Source organism: Pseudophryne corroboree, chromosome 7 (assembly GCF_028390025.1).
Source record: "Pseudophryne corroboree isolate aPseCor3 chromosome 7, aPseCor3.hap2, whole genome shotgun sequence".
NCBI lineage: Eukaryota > Metazoa > Chordata > Amphibia > Anura > Myobatrachidae > Pseudophryne > Pseudophryne corroboree.
In genome coordinates, this window is record NC_086450.1 from 127,947,321 (window position 1) to 127,966,350 (window position 19,030).

A 19,030-nucleotide genomic window follows, 5' to 3' on the forward strand; every position below is an offset into this window, starting at 1 on the left:
GTGACACGCACATGAATACACACTGTGACACGCACATGTATACACACTGTGACACGCATACACACTGACACACATATATACACTGACACACACATATATATACACACACTGACACATATATGTACACTGATATACACACACATATATATATATATATATATATATATACACTGACACATATGTACACTGATACACACATATATACACTGTGATAGACACGTACTGTATGGACACTGTGACACACTCATACACTGTGAGATACACACACATACTGACATATACATATATACACACTGTCACACACACACACACTGAGACACACCTATATACATAGTAACATAGTAACATAGTAACATAGTATCTGAGGTTGAAAAAAGACAATTGTCCATCGAGTTCAACCTATTTGTGGTGTCCTCTGCATGATGATTTGACTAAATAGTAACTATAATGCATGACTATGCACCATACCCCTGGATATCCTTATCCAATAGGAATTTATCTAACCCATTCTTAAAGGTGTTGACAGATTCCGCCATTACAACTCCCTCGGGCAGGGAATTCCAAACACGTATTGTCCTTACCGTGAAAAAGCCTTTACGCCGTATTGTGCGGAATCTCCTCTCCTCTAACCTGAGCGAGTGTCCACGAGTCCTCTGTGTTGATCTAACCAAAAACAGGTCCCGCGCAAGCTCTGAGTATTGTCCCCTTATATATTTGTAGATGTTGATCATATCCCCTCTTAGTCTCCGCTTTTCCAATGTAAACATGCCTAGTCTTTCAAGCCTTTCCTTGTATTCCATCGTCTCCATGCCCTTAATTAGTTTGGTCGCCCTCCTTTGTACCTTTTCAAGCTCCAGGATATCCTTTTTGTAGTACGGTGCCCAGAACTGTACACAGTATTCAAGGTGTGGCCTCACTAGTGATTTATATAATGGAAGTATAATACTCTCGTCCCTAGCATCAATACCCCGTTTTATGCATGCTAATATCTTATTAGCCTTCTTTGCTGCAGTCCTACTTTGGGTACTACTGCTTAGCTTGCTATCTATGAGGACACCTAAGTCCTTTTCCAGTACAGAATCCCCTAGTTTTACCCCATTTAGTAGGTAGGTGTAATTTTTGTTCTTGTTACCACAGTGCATTACCTTACACTTGTCTGTGTTGAAGCGCATTCTCCATTTGGCTGCCCATGCTTCTAATTTAACTAAGTCGTTCTGAAGAGACTCGGCATCCTCCTCTGTATTTATAGCCTTACACAATTTGGTATCATCTGCAAAAATTGACACCATGCTCTCTAGACCTTCTGTTAGGTCGTTAATGAAAATATTGAACAATAGCGGTCCTAATACTGAGCCTTGCGGCACACCACTTAGCACTTCAGTCCAAGTTGAAAAATATCCATTAACCACAACGCGCTGCTTCCTATTATCTAACCAGTTTTTGACCCAAGTGCATATTGTGCTTCCTAGCCCTGATTCTTGTAGCTTGTATATAAGTCTCATGTGTGGTACAGTATCAAACGCTTTGGCAAAGTCTAAAAAGATTACATCCACGTCTTTACCCTGATCTAGGTTTGCGCTTACTGTTTCATAAAAGCCAAGTAAGTTGGTTTGACAGGATCTGTCCTTCATAAACCCATGTTGATTCCTTTTAATGACCTTATTGGTTTCAAGGAACTTCTGAATACTATCTCTTAGAATACCTTCCAATACTTTCCCCACTATAGATGTAAGACTAACTGGTCTATAATTACCTGGTTCAGATTTACTTCCCTTTTTGAATATAGGCACTACTTCCGCTATACGCCAGTCTTTGGGAACCATACCTGATATAACTGAATCCTCAAAGATCAGAGATAGCGGTTTTGCCAGTTCAGAGTGAAGCTCCATTAGAACCCTTGGATGAATACCATCGGGCCCTGGTGATTTATTAATCTTTAAATGTTTTAATCGGTGACAGACTACTTCCTCGCTTAAATAAGTACCTATCAGTGTGATATTGTCCTTATTGAGATTGTGTGTCAGTCCCTGAATTGGGTCCTCTCTAGTGAATACTGTTGAAAAAAACTCATTTAGTGTGTTCGCTATGTCATTATCATTTTTGCTTAAGACTCCCAACGTGTCCTTCAAAGGGCCTATACTCTCCTTTTTTAATCTCTTGCTATTGATGTATTTAAAGAATTTTTTGGGATTTGCTTTGCTTTCCTTTGCTACTAGTTTTTCAGTTTCTACTTTAGCCACTCTTATTTCCTTTTTGCAATTTTTGTTACATTCCTTATAGTGCTGAAATGACTCTGCTTCCCCGTCAGATTTGTATTTTTTAAATGCTCGCCTTTTCTTGCCCATAAGTTCCTTAATCTTTTTGTTAAGCCACATCGGTTTATGATTTTTATTCCCTTTTTTGCTACTCATAGGAATATATTTGAGTGTATTTTTAGCTAGCAGGAATTTTAGTACCTCCCATTTCTCCGTAGTATTTTTTCCTAAAAACAAACCTTCCCATTCAATATCCCTAAAAAATACCCTCATCATTTCAAAATTTGCTTTGCTAAAATTTAAAGTCCTAGTTGAGCCAGTATAGGGCTGTTTGTAGAAACTGATATTGAATGTGACCATATTATGGTCGCTGTTTCCTATGGGTTCCCCTACTATAATACCCGATACCAAATCCTGATTGTTTGTTAATACCAGGTCTAAGATTGCATTGTACCTAGTTGGTTCCTCAATTAGTTGGACTAGGTAGTTATCATTTAGTGTGTTTAAAAACATACTGCCCCTAGCAGTATCACATGAATCATTTTTCCAGTTTATCTCTGGATAGTTAAAATCTCCCATCACTACTATGTCTCCTACTCCTGCTGCTTTTTCAATTTGCTTTAGTAACAATTCATCATCAGATGCGTTGATACCAGGCGGCCTATAGCATACACCCAATACTAACTTTTTTGTTCCTTTTTTCCCCGCATGCAATTTCTACCCATAGTGTCTCAACAGTGTCTACAGTACCCTCCTGAGTATCTTCCCATATATTAGGTTTTAAAAACGGCTTTACGTACAGACACACCCCTCCACCCTTTTTATTTAGTCTGTCTCTCCTAAACAGTGTATAGCCCTCTAGATTGACTGTCCAGTCATGAGATTCATCCCACCAAGTTTCAGTAATGCCTATAATATTATACTGTTTGCTTGCTGCAAGTATTTCTAGTTCACCCTTTTTACCAGTAATGCTTCTGGCGTTTACATACATACAACTAAGATAAGTATTTTCCCTTGCATTAGGGACATCTTTCACCTTATGTGGCAAGGATGACCTGTAATCGTCATTGGTTAGTGCTTTGGTAAAATCCCTTTTAGTACCCATGTTAATAACCTTACTGCCTGCTCTTACCCTCCCCCCAACTTCTCCCCCATTTTGTTTACTACCGCCATCCCCACTATTCTCACTGCATGACCCGTAGTTTTTAGCTAAACCCTCCCCCCAGGCTCCTAGTTTAAAATCTCCTCCAACCTTCTAACCATCCTTCCCCCCAGCACCGCTGCCCCCTCCTCAGTCAGGTGCAATCCGTCACGACAAAAGAGATGGCGTCTGACTGAGAAGTCCGCCCAGTGTTCCAGGAACACAAACCCCTCTTTCCTGCACCAATCCCTAAGCCACACATTTACCTCCCTAATCTCCCTCTGCCTCCCTGGACTAGCGCGTGGCACGGGTAATAATTCCGAGAATATTACCTTAGATGTCCTTGCCTTCAGTTTCTTTCCTAAGTCCCTATAATCTTTCTTAAGGACATCCCACCTTCCGCTAACTTTGTCATTGGTGCCAACGTGCACCAAGACCGCCGGGTCTTTGCCAGCCCCTCCCAACAATCTATCTACCCGGTCCGCGATGTGCCATACCCGAGCACCCGGGAGACAACAGACTGTACGGCGATCACGGTCCCGGTAGCAGATTGCCCTATCTGCCTTCCTGATGATAGAATCCCCTACCACCACCATTTGACTAGGTACCTCTCTATCTTTTATCCCAACCGCGCCAGAGGGACCGCACCTCTGGATGCTAGAGGGAGCAGTCTCCTCCGGCACCGTCATTTCTTCGCTATCATCCTCCGATTCCTCGTCCAATCGGGCAAATTTGTTCGGGTTTGATAGTTCGGAGATGTCGTGCCTCCCCCTCTTATTCTTCCTTCTAACTGTGACCCAACTGGCTACCTGATCATCATCCTCTTCTACCAGTGACCCCTCCCGCAACGCCTCCACCGTTCTGTCTAAACTACGCTCGAGATTGTGAATCTCCCTCAGTCGCGTAACCGTTTGCTCTAGATCAGTTACCTGGGCTTCCAGGGCAACAGTTCGCACACACCTCGTGCAGATGTATTCACACTGGGCCGGTAGCTCCAGGTGTGCATACATCTTGCACGACATGCACTGAGTGAGGTCCTCAATCACAGCCCCTCCCATATTGTTTGCAAGGTCTAACTCCCTGTTACACTCAAAGAAAAAGCAGCAAAAATAAAAAATAGAAGACAAGCAATATCACTTATACAATAATTAAGCTGGCTTATACTTATCTATCTTTGTGCGGTTCTTGGTCCTTCACTTTTATGCAGCCGTAGTGCTCTCACCTGCGGCACCTATACTCCACTTAGCAGTTGCAGTTGTACCAGCTCACTGCTCCTCCTTTTCACTCGGCTTCCAGCTCCTGCTAAGAAAAAAAATAAAAAATGCCCCTCACACCCGCACAATCACAGCCCCTCTGCTACTCCAAGTAAGAGACCCTCTCACTCACTCACAAGGTCAGCCCCTTGCAGTCTCACCAGAAGTTTAATGGTACTGTAAATGTGTGTTCCTGATTGTGTATTAAAAAACTCGCCTTTATCTGTATTCTAACTCACCTTTATACTGTTTCCAACTCACTTAGAAATCCCAGCAGCTCTTTGAAGAGACCAGCCCCACAGAGCAGGCTCAAAGAGTCTGGTCACTGCTTATATAGGCTCACCCAGCTGTTTCAATCAGCCCCTCACCCTCCTGATTACTCCTGATTACTCACACCTGAGTTAACCCCTCAGGCTATCACCTCACACTTTTTTTTTTTTCCCTCCAAAAGAAAAACAACACAAAAAAAAACCCAGTACAGATGTATTAAAACAAAAAGAAACAGTATAGATACAATCAATCAATCAATCAGAATCAGATTACTTTCTCTCACAAAATTAATATCTCTGTATGGATAGACAGAGATTAATCAGAGTTCACCTTTATACTGTTTCCAACTCACTTAGAAATCCCAGCAGCACTTTGAAGAGACCAGCCCCACCCCATATACATGGACACACTCACGTATACTGTCACACACATATATAACTGATACACACATATGTAAACTGTGATACACACACATATACACTTTGATACACATGTATGTACACTGTGACACACTCATATACACTGGTATACACACATACTGTCACACCCACATACACTGACACACACACACACATATTCAATGGTGGGAACTGTCCGGTCAGCGGTGAGGTCACCCACGGTCAGCGGCTGACCGCGGGTAACCCCACCGCTGACCGGAAAGTTCCCACCATTGAAACTAATGGAGGGAGCTGTGCGATGCGCTTCTGTCACTTCAGACGCGCACAGAGCCAATCAGGTGAGTGCCACGGAGTGGCGCTTCCTGATTGGCTGAAGAGACACTTCTGTGACAGCTGTCACGGGGGTGTCTTTGCATTCGTGGGAAGGGGTCCCATGTGTAAACATGGGACCCCTTTCAGTCCGTTTGGTCCGGGTGTTCGGTTTGTTGTTTTGCCAAGTACGTGGATTATAATCTGGACCCTGGATCAGGTGAGTATAATTATCTTTTATTTTCAGGTACCCGTGGATTCTACTTGGAGAAGAGGACCGACTGCTTCGTGTCAACATAGGTAAGTATGTTTGTGTCGACATGTGTGAAATAAAGTTTTACTGTCACGGTGTGTGTCTCCTGTTTTTATTTGGGTATTTTTTTTCCATTAGAACTACAGGTACCAGCGAGCCCTTTTTCTCCCGCATGCTGGTACTTGTGGTTCTCCAAGTACCAGCTTGCGGGGGAGGCTTGCTGGGACTTGTAGTACTACTGGAAAAAACAATATTCTTAAAATTTTCTCAAGGCTATCAGCCCCCCATCCGCAGCCTTTGGATGGGGGGGACAGCCTCGGGCTTCACCCCTGGCCCTTGGGTGGCTGGGGGGGGGGACCCCTTGATTGAAGGGGTCCCCACTCCCCCAGGGTACCCCGGCCAGGGGTGACTAGTTGGATATTTAATGCCACGGCCGCAGGGCACTGTATAAAAGTGACCCCCGGCTGTGGCATTATCTGTCCAGCTAGTGGAGCCCGATGCTGGTGTAAAAATTACGGGGGACCCCTACTCTTTTTGTCCCCCGTATTTTTTGCACCAGCACCAGGCGCAGAGCCCGGTGCTGGTTTTAAAAATACGGGGGATCCCCTGTCCGTTTTTACCCCGGATTTTTAGAACCAGGACCGGCTCGAAGAGCCCGAGGCTGGTTATGCTTTGGAGGGGGGACCCCACGCAATTTTTTTTCGGGTTTTTCCCATTCCATTTAAAAAAATAATAATAATAATCTTTTTAAAAATATATAAATAATACTTGTGCCTCCAAAAAAGACAAACCAAGTACCTAATCCCTTCAAATATAAATAGATATGCTATTACCAAAAAACGACGGTTACATTAAACCGAAACGTTAAGCTGTCAGAACAGGGTCACGTATGTTCTTGATTTTTGAAAAGTCCTAGAGTGCCGCCTATCGATTGTGATATGTTTGCTTTTTGAAGCTCAGGAGGGCACCAGGCAAGCTCTACATTTTACTACATTGGGAGTGCCGAATATCTACATCTGGTATATATATATATTTGCCTTGGCAGCCCAACCATGCTGGTATCCATAGTTCAGTATAAAAATAAGTAAATCTAATAAATGTATGGTGGTGAAAGAAAAGCCCAGTTTCACTGAAAAAAAGTCACTTCTGCATGTTTTGAAATGAAAAAACAAAACAAAACTGAAGAACTGTAGGCAGGCACTGTCCGCCTACTTCGGTGACATCACAAGTTGGACAGAAGTTGGAAGTTTGGTTGGTCTGATGAAAATTTGGTTAGATGTGTGGAGCACTGGTAAAAAGTTGGTGAGATGTGTGGGGCACTGTTTTAGTTGAACAGACAAGTTGGATGGTTGGAAGATTGGAGTGTTGGAGAAAAGTTGGTCTGATGTATGGCTAGCTTAAATCCTGCTTACATTTATTAGCTCAAAAGAAGGCAACTGGCCAACCACAGGTATCTTCAGGAAGTCAGCTACACTATCATTTTATATTATTTAGAATCGGTTATCTCCATGTATTGATAAAGTATATGCTAAAAATCTGGGGTGTAACAGCCTGCCAATAGCTTATCTAATTACTGTGTATGATAAGGATATAATTCCTTACTGATAGATAACACTATTTTCAATTATACTGTAATTGCAGTAAGGGTATTTCTAATCCATACTGTAGCTGAAACACCAATAACATTTGCTCTTAAACTGCCTACATGTGCTGCAATGCAGGCTGGGATTTTAATATATTATTCAACCATTTAGCCCCAATTATTTGAAAAATAATAATAATAATAATAATAATAAAAAGCGCCTGTAACTTCTGATCAAGATTGGTATGCATCATTTGGGCAATCAATGTACTAAAGACCCATCACATGAGTGGCCAAAGCGATCCAGATGTTCGGCATTCTTTTTGGGCATCTGATATGTTTGGGGGGTTTTAGGTATCTTATAGCTTCTTTCTTCTCCAAGTCTGCCTGTTTACATAAACCATTCTACTTAATATCTCAAACCGATTTCCATATATATAAAATGCTTATACTGCAAGATGAAACTCTGCATGTTTATTCATGTCCTAAAGGTGCTGTGAAATGGGCTCTTTCTGTGCTCACATTTTTTAGCCAAGGAAGCCCTGTGCTCTTAATTAAGTACTGAGTTGTGGTAACATGACAGCAGATATGTTCTGTGAATGCTGTCTGCAGTGTGACAGCTGCTGAGTGCTCAGTAAAAATGTCACTTTATTCAAAACCCCATATTCTTCCAATAACATATTTCCATGGCGTTCCCCACACTATTTGATATACTGGTTTCATAATGTACAGAGACGTTTTTTTTTAAACTCTTAGGCTATGGACATGTAGGCAGTCTAGCTTTAGGTTGGCTAGGAAGCAACATCACTGGGGAATACACAGAGTTTGGGAGTCCAATTTCAAGCTCATTTCAACCAACCAGCTCCTGTCAGTTATTTAAAAACTGACAGGAGCTGATTGGTTGGTACTTTATCTCTCTCCAAGCTTTGCTAAATCTCCCCACGTGACTTTGGGGTCTTTTTACTTAGCCTTGGATGGAGATAAAGTGGACGGAGATAACGTTCCAGCCAATCAGCTCCTAACTGCCATGTCACAGGCTGGGTTTGAAAAATGACAGTTAGGAGCTGATTGACTGGTACTTTATCTCCGTTCACTTTATCTCCATCCAAGGCTTAGTAAATAGACCCCTTTATCCCCTAAATCTCTAAATATAAAAATGTCTTCAGTATTTTATGTAAAGTATGGTTATTAAATCATGTTACATTTTTAACAAGCTAACACATTAACTAATGTGTTGATTAAAGGTATTTTTTCCGGAAAACATTATCGAATACATTATTAATGCTAAAATCCATCAACAACATTGCATTTGGTCTCATTTCCTCAGTTTCCTATCCCTTTGCAATGTAAAAGAAAATTATATTAAACAAAGCAGATATGAATTTGAATCTAGCACTTACTAGGTAACAAGAATTGTATGTTTAATTTATAATAATATTTTCTTTCCCTACCAGGTCACTAAGTCAAAGAGGCGACTTCATCAAATATAGAACGGCACATTGTAAAATTTATAAATAAGGAGCCTATATAAAAGTTCCTAAAATAACTACTGTATTGTTCTCTACAGGGGCAAACACTAGATTTGTAGAAAGGAGGGGGGGGGGTTAAAAGGAATACATATGAGTGACCGGCGTTGGGGATGCCAGCGGTCAGAAGACAGTGGCATTCCGATGGTGAGAATCCCAACAGGGGATCGATAAGTAAACTTATCCTCTCCCTCTACCGCTATAACTCTAACCTTCCCTTCCCTTCCCTGCAGTTTAACCCTACCTCCTGCAGCCTAACCCCGCGGTCGTACCTAAACTTAATCCCCCCTCCGCGTAGCCTAACTCTAACCTTCCGCCCTCACAGCCTAACCTTCCCTGGTGGTGCCTAAACCCAACTCCTCCGCACGGTATAACCCTATCAGTCCCCGGCATACTTATGATTGGGTTGGCGGCTGTTGGGATTCCAGCATCGTCATTTTGACTGATGTCAGGGTTCCAGCACCGGTGTTCTGGTCACATGGGATTTCGACTGCCGGCAGCCCGACCGCTGACATCCTGTCCGTATCCCATTTACAATGCTTGATTTTAGAGCAAGTGTGGCCAGACTATGAAGAAGGCACAGTTACCACTTAACAAGCAATAGTCTGCCTGAGTTCAGTTATGTAATATTCCAGACTGATACAGACCAGCGATCACATGAAGCGGCAGTAGGGCCACCCCATCTGTGTTGTGCATGCGCAGAAGTTATATTTTGTCCCTTATACTGCATGTTTACCTCTACTATGCAGATCAAAATTGGTCAATTATCCAAATCTTCTGAACATAGGTGTCCATGATCTCAACGCAAATAATGAGTAATGTCCTGCATGTATCAGTACAGCTGAACACATTCAGTAGATCCACTGGTTTTCCAGGATATTAAGCAGAAGTAGAGGGTTTCTAATATTCAAATAAGAAAAGGGCTTCAATTACTCAGATGAGCAGGGCATCAGAGGAGCAGAAGACATCTAATACAGATGTAAGGGGCTCATAATACTGAAAGGAAGATGTAAAACACAGGAAAGGGGTAGGCCTTTTATTACCACCAAAGTAAAGGCTTCTGTACAGAAAGTTTTACAGATAATTAAGAAACTTCTATTGTAAAGGGTAACAAGACCTCTAGCATACAAAGAAATAAGCAATGTTAAACTCACCAGTGGTGTATTTTCATGTTACACTTTACATGCTACCTGTTATTAACTATGTATTAACTATGTATAACTTTACCACTAAGTCTAAAGACATGGACTACAGCATTTATATTTTGTGTCAAATTTATTGGCAAGTACGTACAGGTAAACCCAGTGCTTAAAGTTGTCCTAGAGAGGTGGTGGAACTCACCCCCCTCCCCACGGCGCCCATGTAATAAAGGTATTGCGTGCACTGTAGGCACGTGCCGCAAAAATTGGCGTGGTCTCAAAAAGAAAGGGGCATAGTCACACAATAGTAATAATGCCCACAGTAGTAGCACCCCATAATACACATAATGCCCACAGCAGTAGCGCCCCTTATACAATGCCCACAGTAGTAGTGCTCCTTATGCAATGTCCACTGTACTGGAAGTGCCCACAGTGGTAGTGCCCCTTATATAGAGCCCATAGTAGTGGTGACCCTTATGCAATGCCCGCAATAGTAGTGCCCCTTATGTCCCCAGGAGTGATGCCCCTTATGAAGTGCCCCCTTTACAATGCCCTCATTAGTAGTGCCCCCAGTAGTAATGCCCTTAATGGTAATGCCCCTGTGTAGAATTGCCCCCAGTAGTGATGTTGCCTGTAGCAATGCCCCCAATCATTTAGCCCCAGTAGTTATGCCCCCAGTGGTAATGCCCGTGCAGTTATGACCCCAGTAGTTTACCCCTCCTTTAGTGTAACCTCCCAGTGGTAATGCTCCCAGCAGTTTAGCCCCAGTAGTTTGCCCCTTGTAGTTTAGCCACCAGTAGTAATGCCCCCAGTAGTAATGCCCCCCTGTAGTTTGCCCCTTGTAGTTTAGCCCCTGTAGTTATGCCTACAGTAGGTTAGCCCCTGTAGTTATGCCCCCTTGTAGTTTAGCCCCCAGTAGTAATGCCCCCAGTAGTAATGCCTCCAAGTAGTAATTCCCCCAGTGGTTTAGCCCCTGTAGTTATGCCACCAGTAGTTTAGCCCCCCAGTAGTAATGCCCCCAAGTAGTATTGCCCTTGTAGTTACACCCCCAGTAGTAATGTCCCTGTAGTTATGCCCCCAGTAGTAATGCCCTCCTGTAGTTTGCCCCTTTGTAGTTTGCCCCCATTAGCTTGCCCCCTTGTAGCTTGCCCCCAGTAGTTTGCCCCCTTGTAGCTTGCCCCCAGTAATAATGCCCCCAATAGTTTGCCCCCAGTAGATGCCCCCCAGTAGTAATGTCTCCCAGTAGTTTGCCCCAGTAGATGCCCCCCATTAGTAATGTCCCCCATTAGAGGCCCCCCAGTAGTTTGCCCCCAGTAGGTGCCCCCCAGTAGTAATGTCCCCCGGTAGTTTGCCACCAGTAGCTGCCTCCAGTAGTAATGCCTCCAGTAGTTGCCCCTCCGTAGTAATGCCCCCCAGTAGTAATGTTCCCCAGTAGTTTGCCCCCAGTAGTAATGCCTCCCAGTAGTTTGCCCCCAGTAGATGCCCCTCAGTAGTAATGCCCCCCAGTAGGTGCCCCTCTGTAGTAATGCCCCCAGTAGATGCCGCTATACAAAAGAAAAAAAAGAAAAAAACACCATACTCACCAAACCCCGCTCCTGTGTCCGGCCGCTGCAGTCCTCTGGGCACCCGCTCCTCGGCACTATGGGAGAGACGTCATGACGCCTCTCCCATAGCGCACAGTGACAGCGCCGGGGCCGGAGCTCAGCAGTGAGCTCCTGCCTCCAGCTGCCGCTGTGGAGAGAGAGACGGGTGCCCGCTGGTAACACAATCTCAGCGGGCGCCCGGCATCTCCCAGCAGCGCCGGCCACACATCGGGTTAGGTGAGCCGGAGGAGGCGGAACTGTATTCCGTCTCCAAGTGGAACTGACGGAATGCAGTTCCGTCCGGTTCTGGCTCACTTTAACCCCTGGGTAAACCAAACACACACACACACAAACACACAAGCATTGGTGTTCAACTCTACATTCCACAACACACTTGTTCAGGTGGTGTAACCATTTCCCATTAAGGACAATTGGTAAACGATATACCCCAATGCAAGGAGAGCGTATCCACTAAGCCTTAAACTTAACAAGCAACCTCTCTTTACCCCCCATGCACACACAGCCACAAATCATCCAAAAGAGAAGGGGTGGGAGAGTGGTAAAACCCGTCTCACTCCACTGCAGACCTCTAGCATAGTAAGAAGTGAGCAAGGTAAAGAGAATTAAGACCTCTAGCATACTAAGAAGTGAGCAACTTCAGAGGACTGACATACATTTTTCACAAAGAAAAACAAGTAGGGAAAACCATTTAGCATAGCTTCAAGAGAAACATGTACAGCGTCCACATCCCTGGGATGTAGAGGTGGAGTCAAACAGCTAAACCTAAAGATACAGAGGCCAAGTTACCATTTATTGCGTGAGGGACATCCCGTGAAACACCCAGAAATAATAAACGTCCCCCAAGCGTATATACAGGTTGCAACAGCTGATATCGACAAATTTACAAAGCTCCAGAAAGTGTGATGCTTGGTCCCGGTAGCTAACGCCATCTTTACTTCTTACACACCACAGGGTTCCACCAACAGATCATGTTTTCAGGAGTTCTTTAATCATGCACAGGTGAGTTAATCTGTTTTGCTGGGTCAGTAATTTTCCCACCTGTTTCCACAGGCAGAAATCCTGAAAACATGACTTGCTGGTGGTACTTGAGGATTGGAGTTGACAAGCCCCATTGTTCAGGAAAGCTGACTCTTAATATTTACATCCATATATCTGTATATCATTGTCTACTCATCCAATCTCTCCATCGTCAACAGTGCCAACAGCGCAATATATATGTAAAGGAAACGGGCTCCATGTGATTTTTTTTTATTTCTCATTTATGACAATGTAGTGGAGTGCTTACTGTACTTGTGAATGTTTGAAAGTGATTTTTTTTAATGTAGATTCACATTGTACGGTATTTTACCCATAACTGTACATTGAACTTTTGCATGCTTGAAATATTAAGCTTCGTCTGAGACACCATTTGAAAGAAACAGTTAAGCTATTACTTTACTTGCTGCATTTGTTTCCAGGTACTAAAGGGATTTCCAGAATGCCTGCAAGCTGATATTTGTCTGCATCTCAATCAAACATTGCTACAGAACTGCAAGGCCTTCCAAGGAGCGAGTAACGGCTGTCTTCGAGCTTTAGCTATGAAGTTTAAAACCACCCATGCCCCGCCTGGAGACACTCTTGTCCACTCAGGAGATGTGCTGACTGCATTGTACTTTTTATCAAGGGGTTCAATTGAAATCCTTAAAGACGATATAGTTGTTGCAATTTTAGGTAAGTGTATTCTAAGTCTTGCATATATGATCAGTATTTGATACTTTTATTAAACCAATATACTGTATTGACGCATTCGCACGTCTCTCAGAAACTAACCTATTAACCTATTGCAGTTATTAAAAGTGTGCATAAAAAATTAGGCTATTTTAAGGAACAGACTCAACTGACCTATTGCATGTATTAAATGTTTACATAAAAGATGTCTTACATCATATATGATAATAAGATGTAAGACACCATAATTTATTAATTTTAATATTAAGAGCATAAAGGGGCATTTTCATTTAGTCACAGGGCTTACCGCATGAGGATAGCCTTGAGCTTTAACACTTGGATATATTCAATTTTAAGGCCATTTCCTAATGCAGTAAGCCCATGGCTAACACATGTTAACACATTACTCCTGAAATACAAAATCGACCAAACATCGACCTGAATCAACTTTTAATAGATATACCCCTAAATCTCACATTTACTAACAGATGATTTTTGACGTTTTTTTTTTTTTTTTTGAAAGGATGTCAAAAATCATCTTTTAGTAAACGTGTGATTTAGACCCTGAAACACAAAATCAATCAAAAATTTACTAAACATCGTCCAAAAATCGCAACAAACTACAAGGCAACATCAAAAGATCTGCAGGCCTCATTCCACTTGTTATTATCAGTTCATCATTAGGTAAGCACTGAAAAAGAACAGTGTGCATGGGAAGATAGCAAAGTGGAAGCCTCTAATCTTCATGGAAAACATTGCTGTCCATATAAAGTTTACTAAAGACCAACTGGATGTGCCAAAAGATTATTGGAAGAATCAACTGTGGACAGCAGAGTCTAAAAATAAATTGTTGGCTTAAATGAGAAATCTTGTTTAGAGAAAACCATTTCAATAGAAGAACCCCAACACAACAGTGAAACACAGTGGTGTCACTGTTATGGTTTGTGGCTGTTTTGCTGCCACAGGACCTTTACTGCCAACCATATTCATGGAACTATGAATTCAGGAATGTACCAGAAGCTTGACAGAAGATGGGTCTTGCAGCAATACCACAACCATAGACACAAGTCAGTTTTCACAAAAAATATTGAAACAAATGAAATTTCACATTTGGAATAGTGGGTCAATATGCAGAGCTTAATACAATAGAAATGTTGTGGCAGGACCTAAAGTAGACCATACAGTACAAGAAAGCTCACAAATATCCATGAGTTGAAGCAGTCCTGTAAGAAGGAATAGGAAATGAAATGGGACAAAATTGCTCCATGCTGATGCAGGACTGATAAACAATTACCATAAATGTTTGAAGTCATTACTGCTCAATTGGGTCACACAAGTTATCGAAATTATAGTGTCAAGTACTGTTTTTGACAAATACTTTTAATTATGGTTTTTTGATGAGCAAATAAATGAACATAAAATAGTATTCTTTTGTTTTAATTGATTTGTTGTGTTGTCTTTATTTTTAAAAAATTATTTATTAATTAGGTGTTAAGGCCATATTAATAGTAACTTCAGATAAGTAAAAAAAAACAAATTTCTAGCACTATTATTATTATTATGATTATTATTACTATTATTATTATTATTATTATTTTTTTATTATTATTATTATTATTATTATTATTATTATTTATATGGTGCCATCAAATCTCATTAGCACTGTACAGGGCAACAATTAAGTTGAAAACAAACTTCAATATGAAAAGTACAAAAAACAACAAATACAGTATAAGGGGATAGACTAAACAATGATGTACAGTAAGACAGAAGTCAGACTTCAGAGTGACAAAAATATACCTGTAACTCAATGATCCTGTGCCCTGGGGTGGGCAAACAGAAATGATCTTTCACAATGACCTTGAGTGGGAGTGCACTTTGGATAGTGTTAGGAGAGAACAATCGGAAGGAAGGCTTTGCATATGAGAACTAAAGGGGGGTACTCACGGAGCGATATTCTAAGCAATCTGACTAGATTGCCTAGAATTTAAGCATTATCGCTCTGTGTGTACCCCCTACAGCGATAGCGATGCACAGCCCCGCACATCGCTATCGCTGCTGCTAGCGGGTCACTTACTTCACCCGCTGGGTGAAATGAGCGCCCCCCCCCCCGAATCCCCCCGAACGCTCAGCACACATTGCGCTGTGCTGAGCGGGGCGGTTCGCTCAGCACACATCTTTCCCACATCGGCCCATCTATATGGGCCTTTACGAGCGATATTTACTTAGTTTCTAAGCAATCTGACTAGATTGCTTAGCAATTAAGTGAACATCACTCTGTGTGTAGTGGTGCCAGCGACAGCGATGCATGCCCAATCTAGTGAGATCTCTCACTTCGCCTGGTGAAGTGAGCTTTTTTTTTTTCCCCTCACTCAGCACACAGCGCAAACATTGCGCTGTGTGCTGAGCTTGAGAGATGTGTGCTGAGCAATCTGTGCTAGATTGCTCAGCACACATCTCCGGGACAATCTCCTCGTGTGTACGGGGCTTAAGAGATATGGGGTCTAACTGGGAGGTGAAATGAAAAGAATGAGGTATGGGGTCAGAGAGATAAGCAAGGGAGGAGAACTGATTTGCTTTGAGGAACGGGGTCATTTTGAGGGAGCATTTGAAACAGTGCTGGCTGGTAGACAGTCTGATAGGATAGGGGAGTGCGTTTCGGAGTAGAGGAGCAGCTCAGGAGAAATCTCTAATACGGTAGTGGGATAAGGTTACTAATGTTGAGGCAATTACACAGCCCGAGGAATAGCAGAGTGATGGGCATTGTCTATAGATATGAGGTATGAGATGTAGGAAGAAGAGGTGATAAAGTGCTTTGAAGGTTAGGTTGAGGAGTTTAAACTGGATTCTCTAAGTTTAGGTCACCTAATAAAGGAGCTATAGTAGAGTATGACTCAAAGCTATGGGATAGATAGAAAGATAAGGCAAGCTGTAACATTGAATGTAAGATGTTAGAGTTGGGAGAGAGGTAGTTCAGAGAGAAGTAAGTTACAATAGTCCAGGTGAGAGATGCCATGGGCATGAATAAAAGATTTAGTATTCACAAGTGAGGAATGGATGAATTCTAGTGATTTTGCAGAGGTGAAAGCCACAAGATTGAGAGAAGGCACAAATGTTGAGGTGAAAGAGAGGGAAGAGTCTAGGATGTCCCATAGGCCATGGACTTGTGTAACAGAAGAGAGGACAGCATTGATAACAGTACAAGAATGGGGGTCCTGGAGGGGGTGGCAATAAGCTCAGTCTTAGAAATATTGACTTTAAGAAAGCAGTGAGACATCCAGGAAGGGATGGAAGAGTGAAAAAAAGTAAAAAGATGAGAGAGAAGGAGGAGGGAGAGAGGTCATGGGAAGAGAGGTAGATGTAAGTGTTTTCAGCAAAAAGGTGGTAGACCGAAGGAACTTCTGGATTCACCCATGGAGGAGATGTATAGAGAAAAAGTAAGAGACCAAGGACAAAACCTTTGGGAACACCAATAGGAAGAGGGAAAGAGGAGGATGTAGAGTTGGAAACAAAAACAGTGAAGGAACAGTTTAAAAGATAGGAGGAGAGACAAGCAAGGGCAGTGCCACGGAACCCAAGGGAGTCTAGAGTTTGCAGAAGGAGAGGATGGTCAACTATGTCAAAGGCAGTTGACTGATTAAGGAGGATTAAAATGGAATACTGCCCTTAGATTTAGCTGTGAGAAGGTCATTAGTGACCTTGACAGGACAGTTTTAGGGAATGAAGGGTGCAAAATCCAAATTAAAGCAGGTCAAGGAGGGTCAGGGAGGAAAAGCATTCATTTGACTTAATTGATAACCACAAAGAAATGATGGTAATAAAGAAAATATTTGAGTAGAAAATTGATCCCTGTACTAAAAATTGTCCTTATGTTGCATCCTTATTCAATAGACATATGGTTCTAGTATTTAATTTTTCAACTGTAGGGTCATTCCATGAAAATGATCTTTTTATGTAAAGTTTGTTACCAGTTTTCATGACAAGCTTTGCATCAAAATGAAAGCATATCATGTACCACACAAACAACATTTACTTTGCACAAAATATTCAAAACACATGCTCCAAAAAATATATTTCACATGAAATATATTTCAAAATGTAACGTTTGTTACAATGGAATGACCCTGTATGCAGTTACTCCATACTACATCGATTGTGTGAAAATTTTGTTGCAGGGAGCTGTTTCTCCTATATTCTCATGTATTTCCCTCAAGTGTCCAATCAATTACTGTATGTGACCAAACGAGAAAAAAAATTCTATAGATTGCACACAATGTTGTGAGGGCCTAATTCAGTAAGGTCCGCAGAAGTGCGTAAATCGCTGTATGATGATTTCCGCACTTCTGCGCATGCGCACACTGCGGTGCATGCATGTGCAAGGTCTTACAATGGCTTCGCAGATTAAGAGGCGGCGGTGACAGGGCATTGACGCCGCGTTTTGTGGTCGTCGATGCACAGTTTCGGGGCCACGGTCCAGACATTGCAGACCAAAAGATGGCTGCCCGCCGAGTGCCTTTGCAGTTAGGCTGCATAGGCAGGGGGCAATCTTAATCATTCAAGCGCATCGTGGGATGGCCTTGCCCTATGCTGGGCGGCCCTCCGCATTTTAAAGAATCGAGTTGTAGTTTTACGATTTTTCACAAAACTACATCTCAAGCTGAATTGTGTGCATTGGTATGAGTTGTAGCATTGAAATGTAAAACTTATTTTTTTTTAACGTAAGATCAGGTTCATTTTGCCTTTAATATAATTGCTGCTTTAAAATTGCTGAAACTGGCCACTGTCCGCAACTCACAGGCTATTACACTAGTGACCTAGTTTGAAAACATTTTACTGATGCCCCCATACCAGTCACACTCAAACATGCTTTAGGGTTGAGCACCTAGGTTTTTTCTCAATATGTTTTTTTTTTCCAGCATTTGGAAAATCTTGTTTAAAACATACTAAATCACATAAAAAAATTCCACTGGCCCCCAGCATCTAAAATGTTAGCAGTGCTCCTCACAATGACTAAGGAGATGCAAAGTATTAAAATGTGTATTTTTACAGCACAAAAATGTACTTTGTCCAGCTGAGGCAAAACATACTGCATCTTGATTTATTTTATCAGGTAGTCTAGTTTTATTTTTAGCAAAATATTTTTTTGGTTTTTGTTTTTCTTTAATTTCTTATAGCGTTCAAAATGTTCGTTTCGAAAAAGACCTCATGTAATATTAAATTTTCCAATTTCTTTGCAACTAATTTAAAATATTTCTCCATGAGCATTTGTATCTCACTATTAAGGATGACTCAGTAATTTAAATATGAGATTTAGATTATTTTCCTTCATAAAATATTAAATGCTATAGATTTTGAAAGTAACCTCAACCTTACCACTTTCGAAGAAATGTTTTGCTTACAAATAATTCAGCTGTATCCCATTGTAGGTTTTAGACTTTTAAGGCCCATACACACTGAGCGATTTTGAGCTCAAAGTAGCTCACTCTTAGCATTTTGAGCTACTTTGATCTCAAACTCGTCCTGTGTGTATGGGCTAGTGATGAGAGGTGAGTGCTGATGCGTGCTCCCGCATCATCGCTAGCCGCCGCCATTC

General features: G+C 42.0%; 1 protein-coding gene across 2 annotated transcripts in view; it reads left to right on the forward strand.

Moving 5' to 3' along the window:
- The window catches only part of KCNH7 (potassium voltage-gated channel subfamily H member 7), a 930,127-nt gene that overhangs the window by 789,773 nt on the left and 121,324 nt on the right, over positions 1 to 19,030 (forward strand). For both annotated transcript variants that reach the window (XM_063933624.1, XM_063933625.1), the window contains one exon: positions 13,188 to 13,440. In XM_063933624.1, coding sequence (XP_063789694.1) covers positions 13,188 to 13,440 — 253 coding nt within the window. The remainder of the gene's footprint in view (positions 1 to 13,187; positions 13,441 to 19,030) is intronic.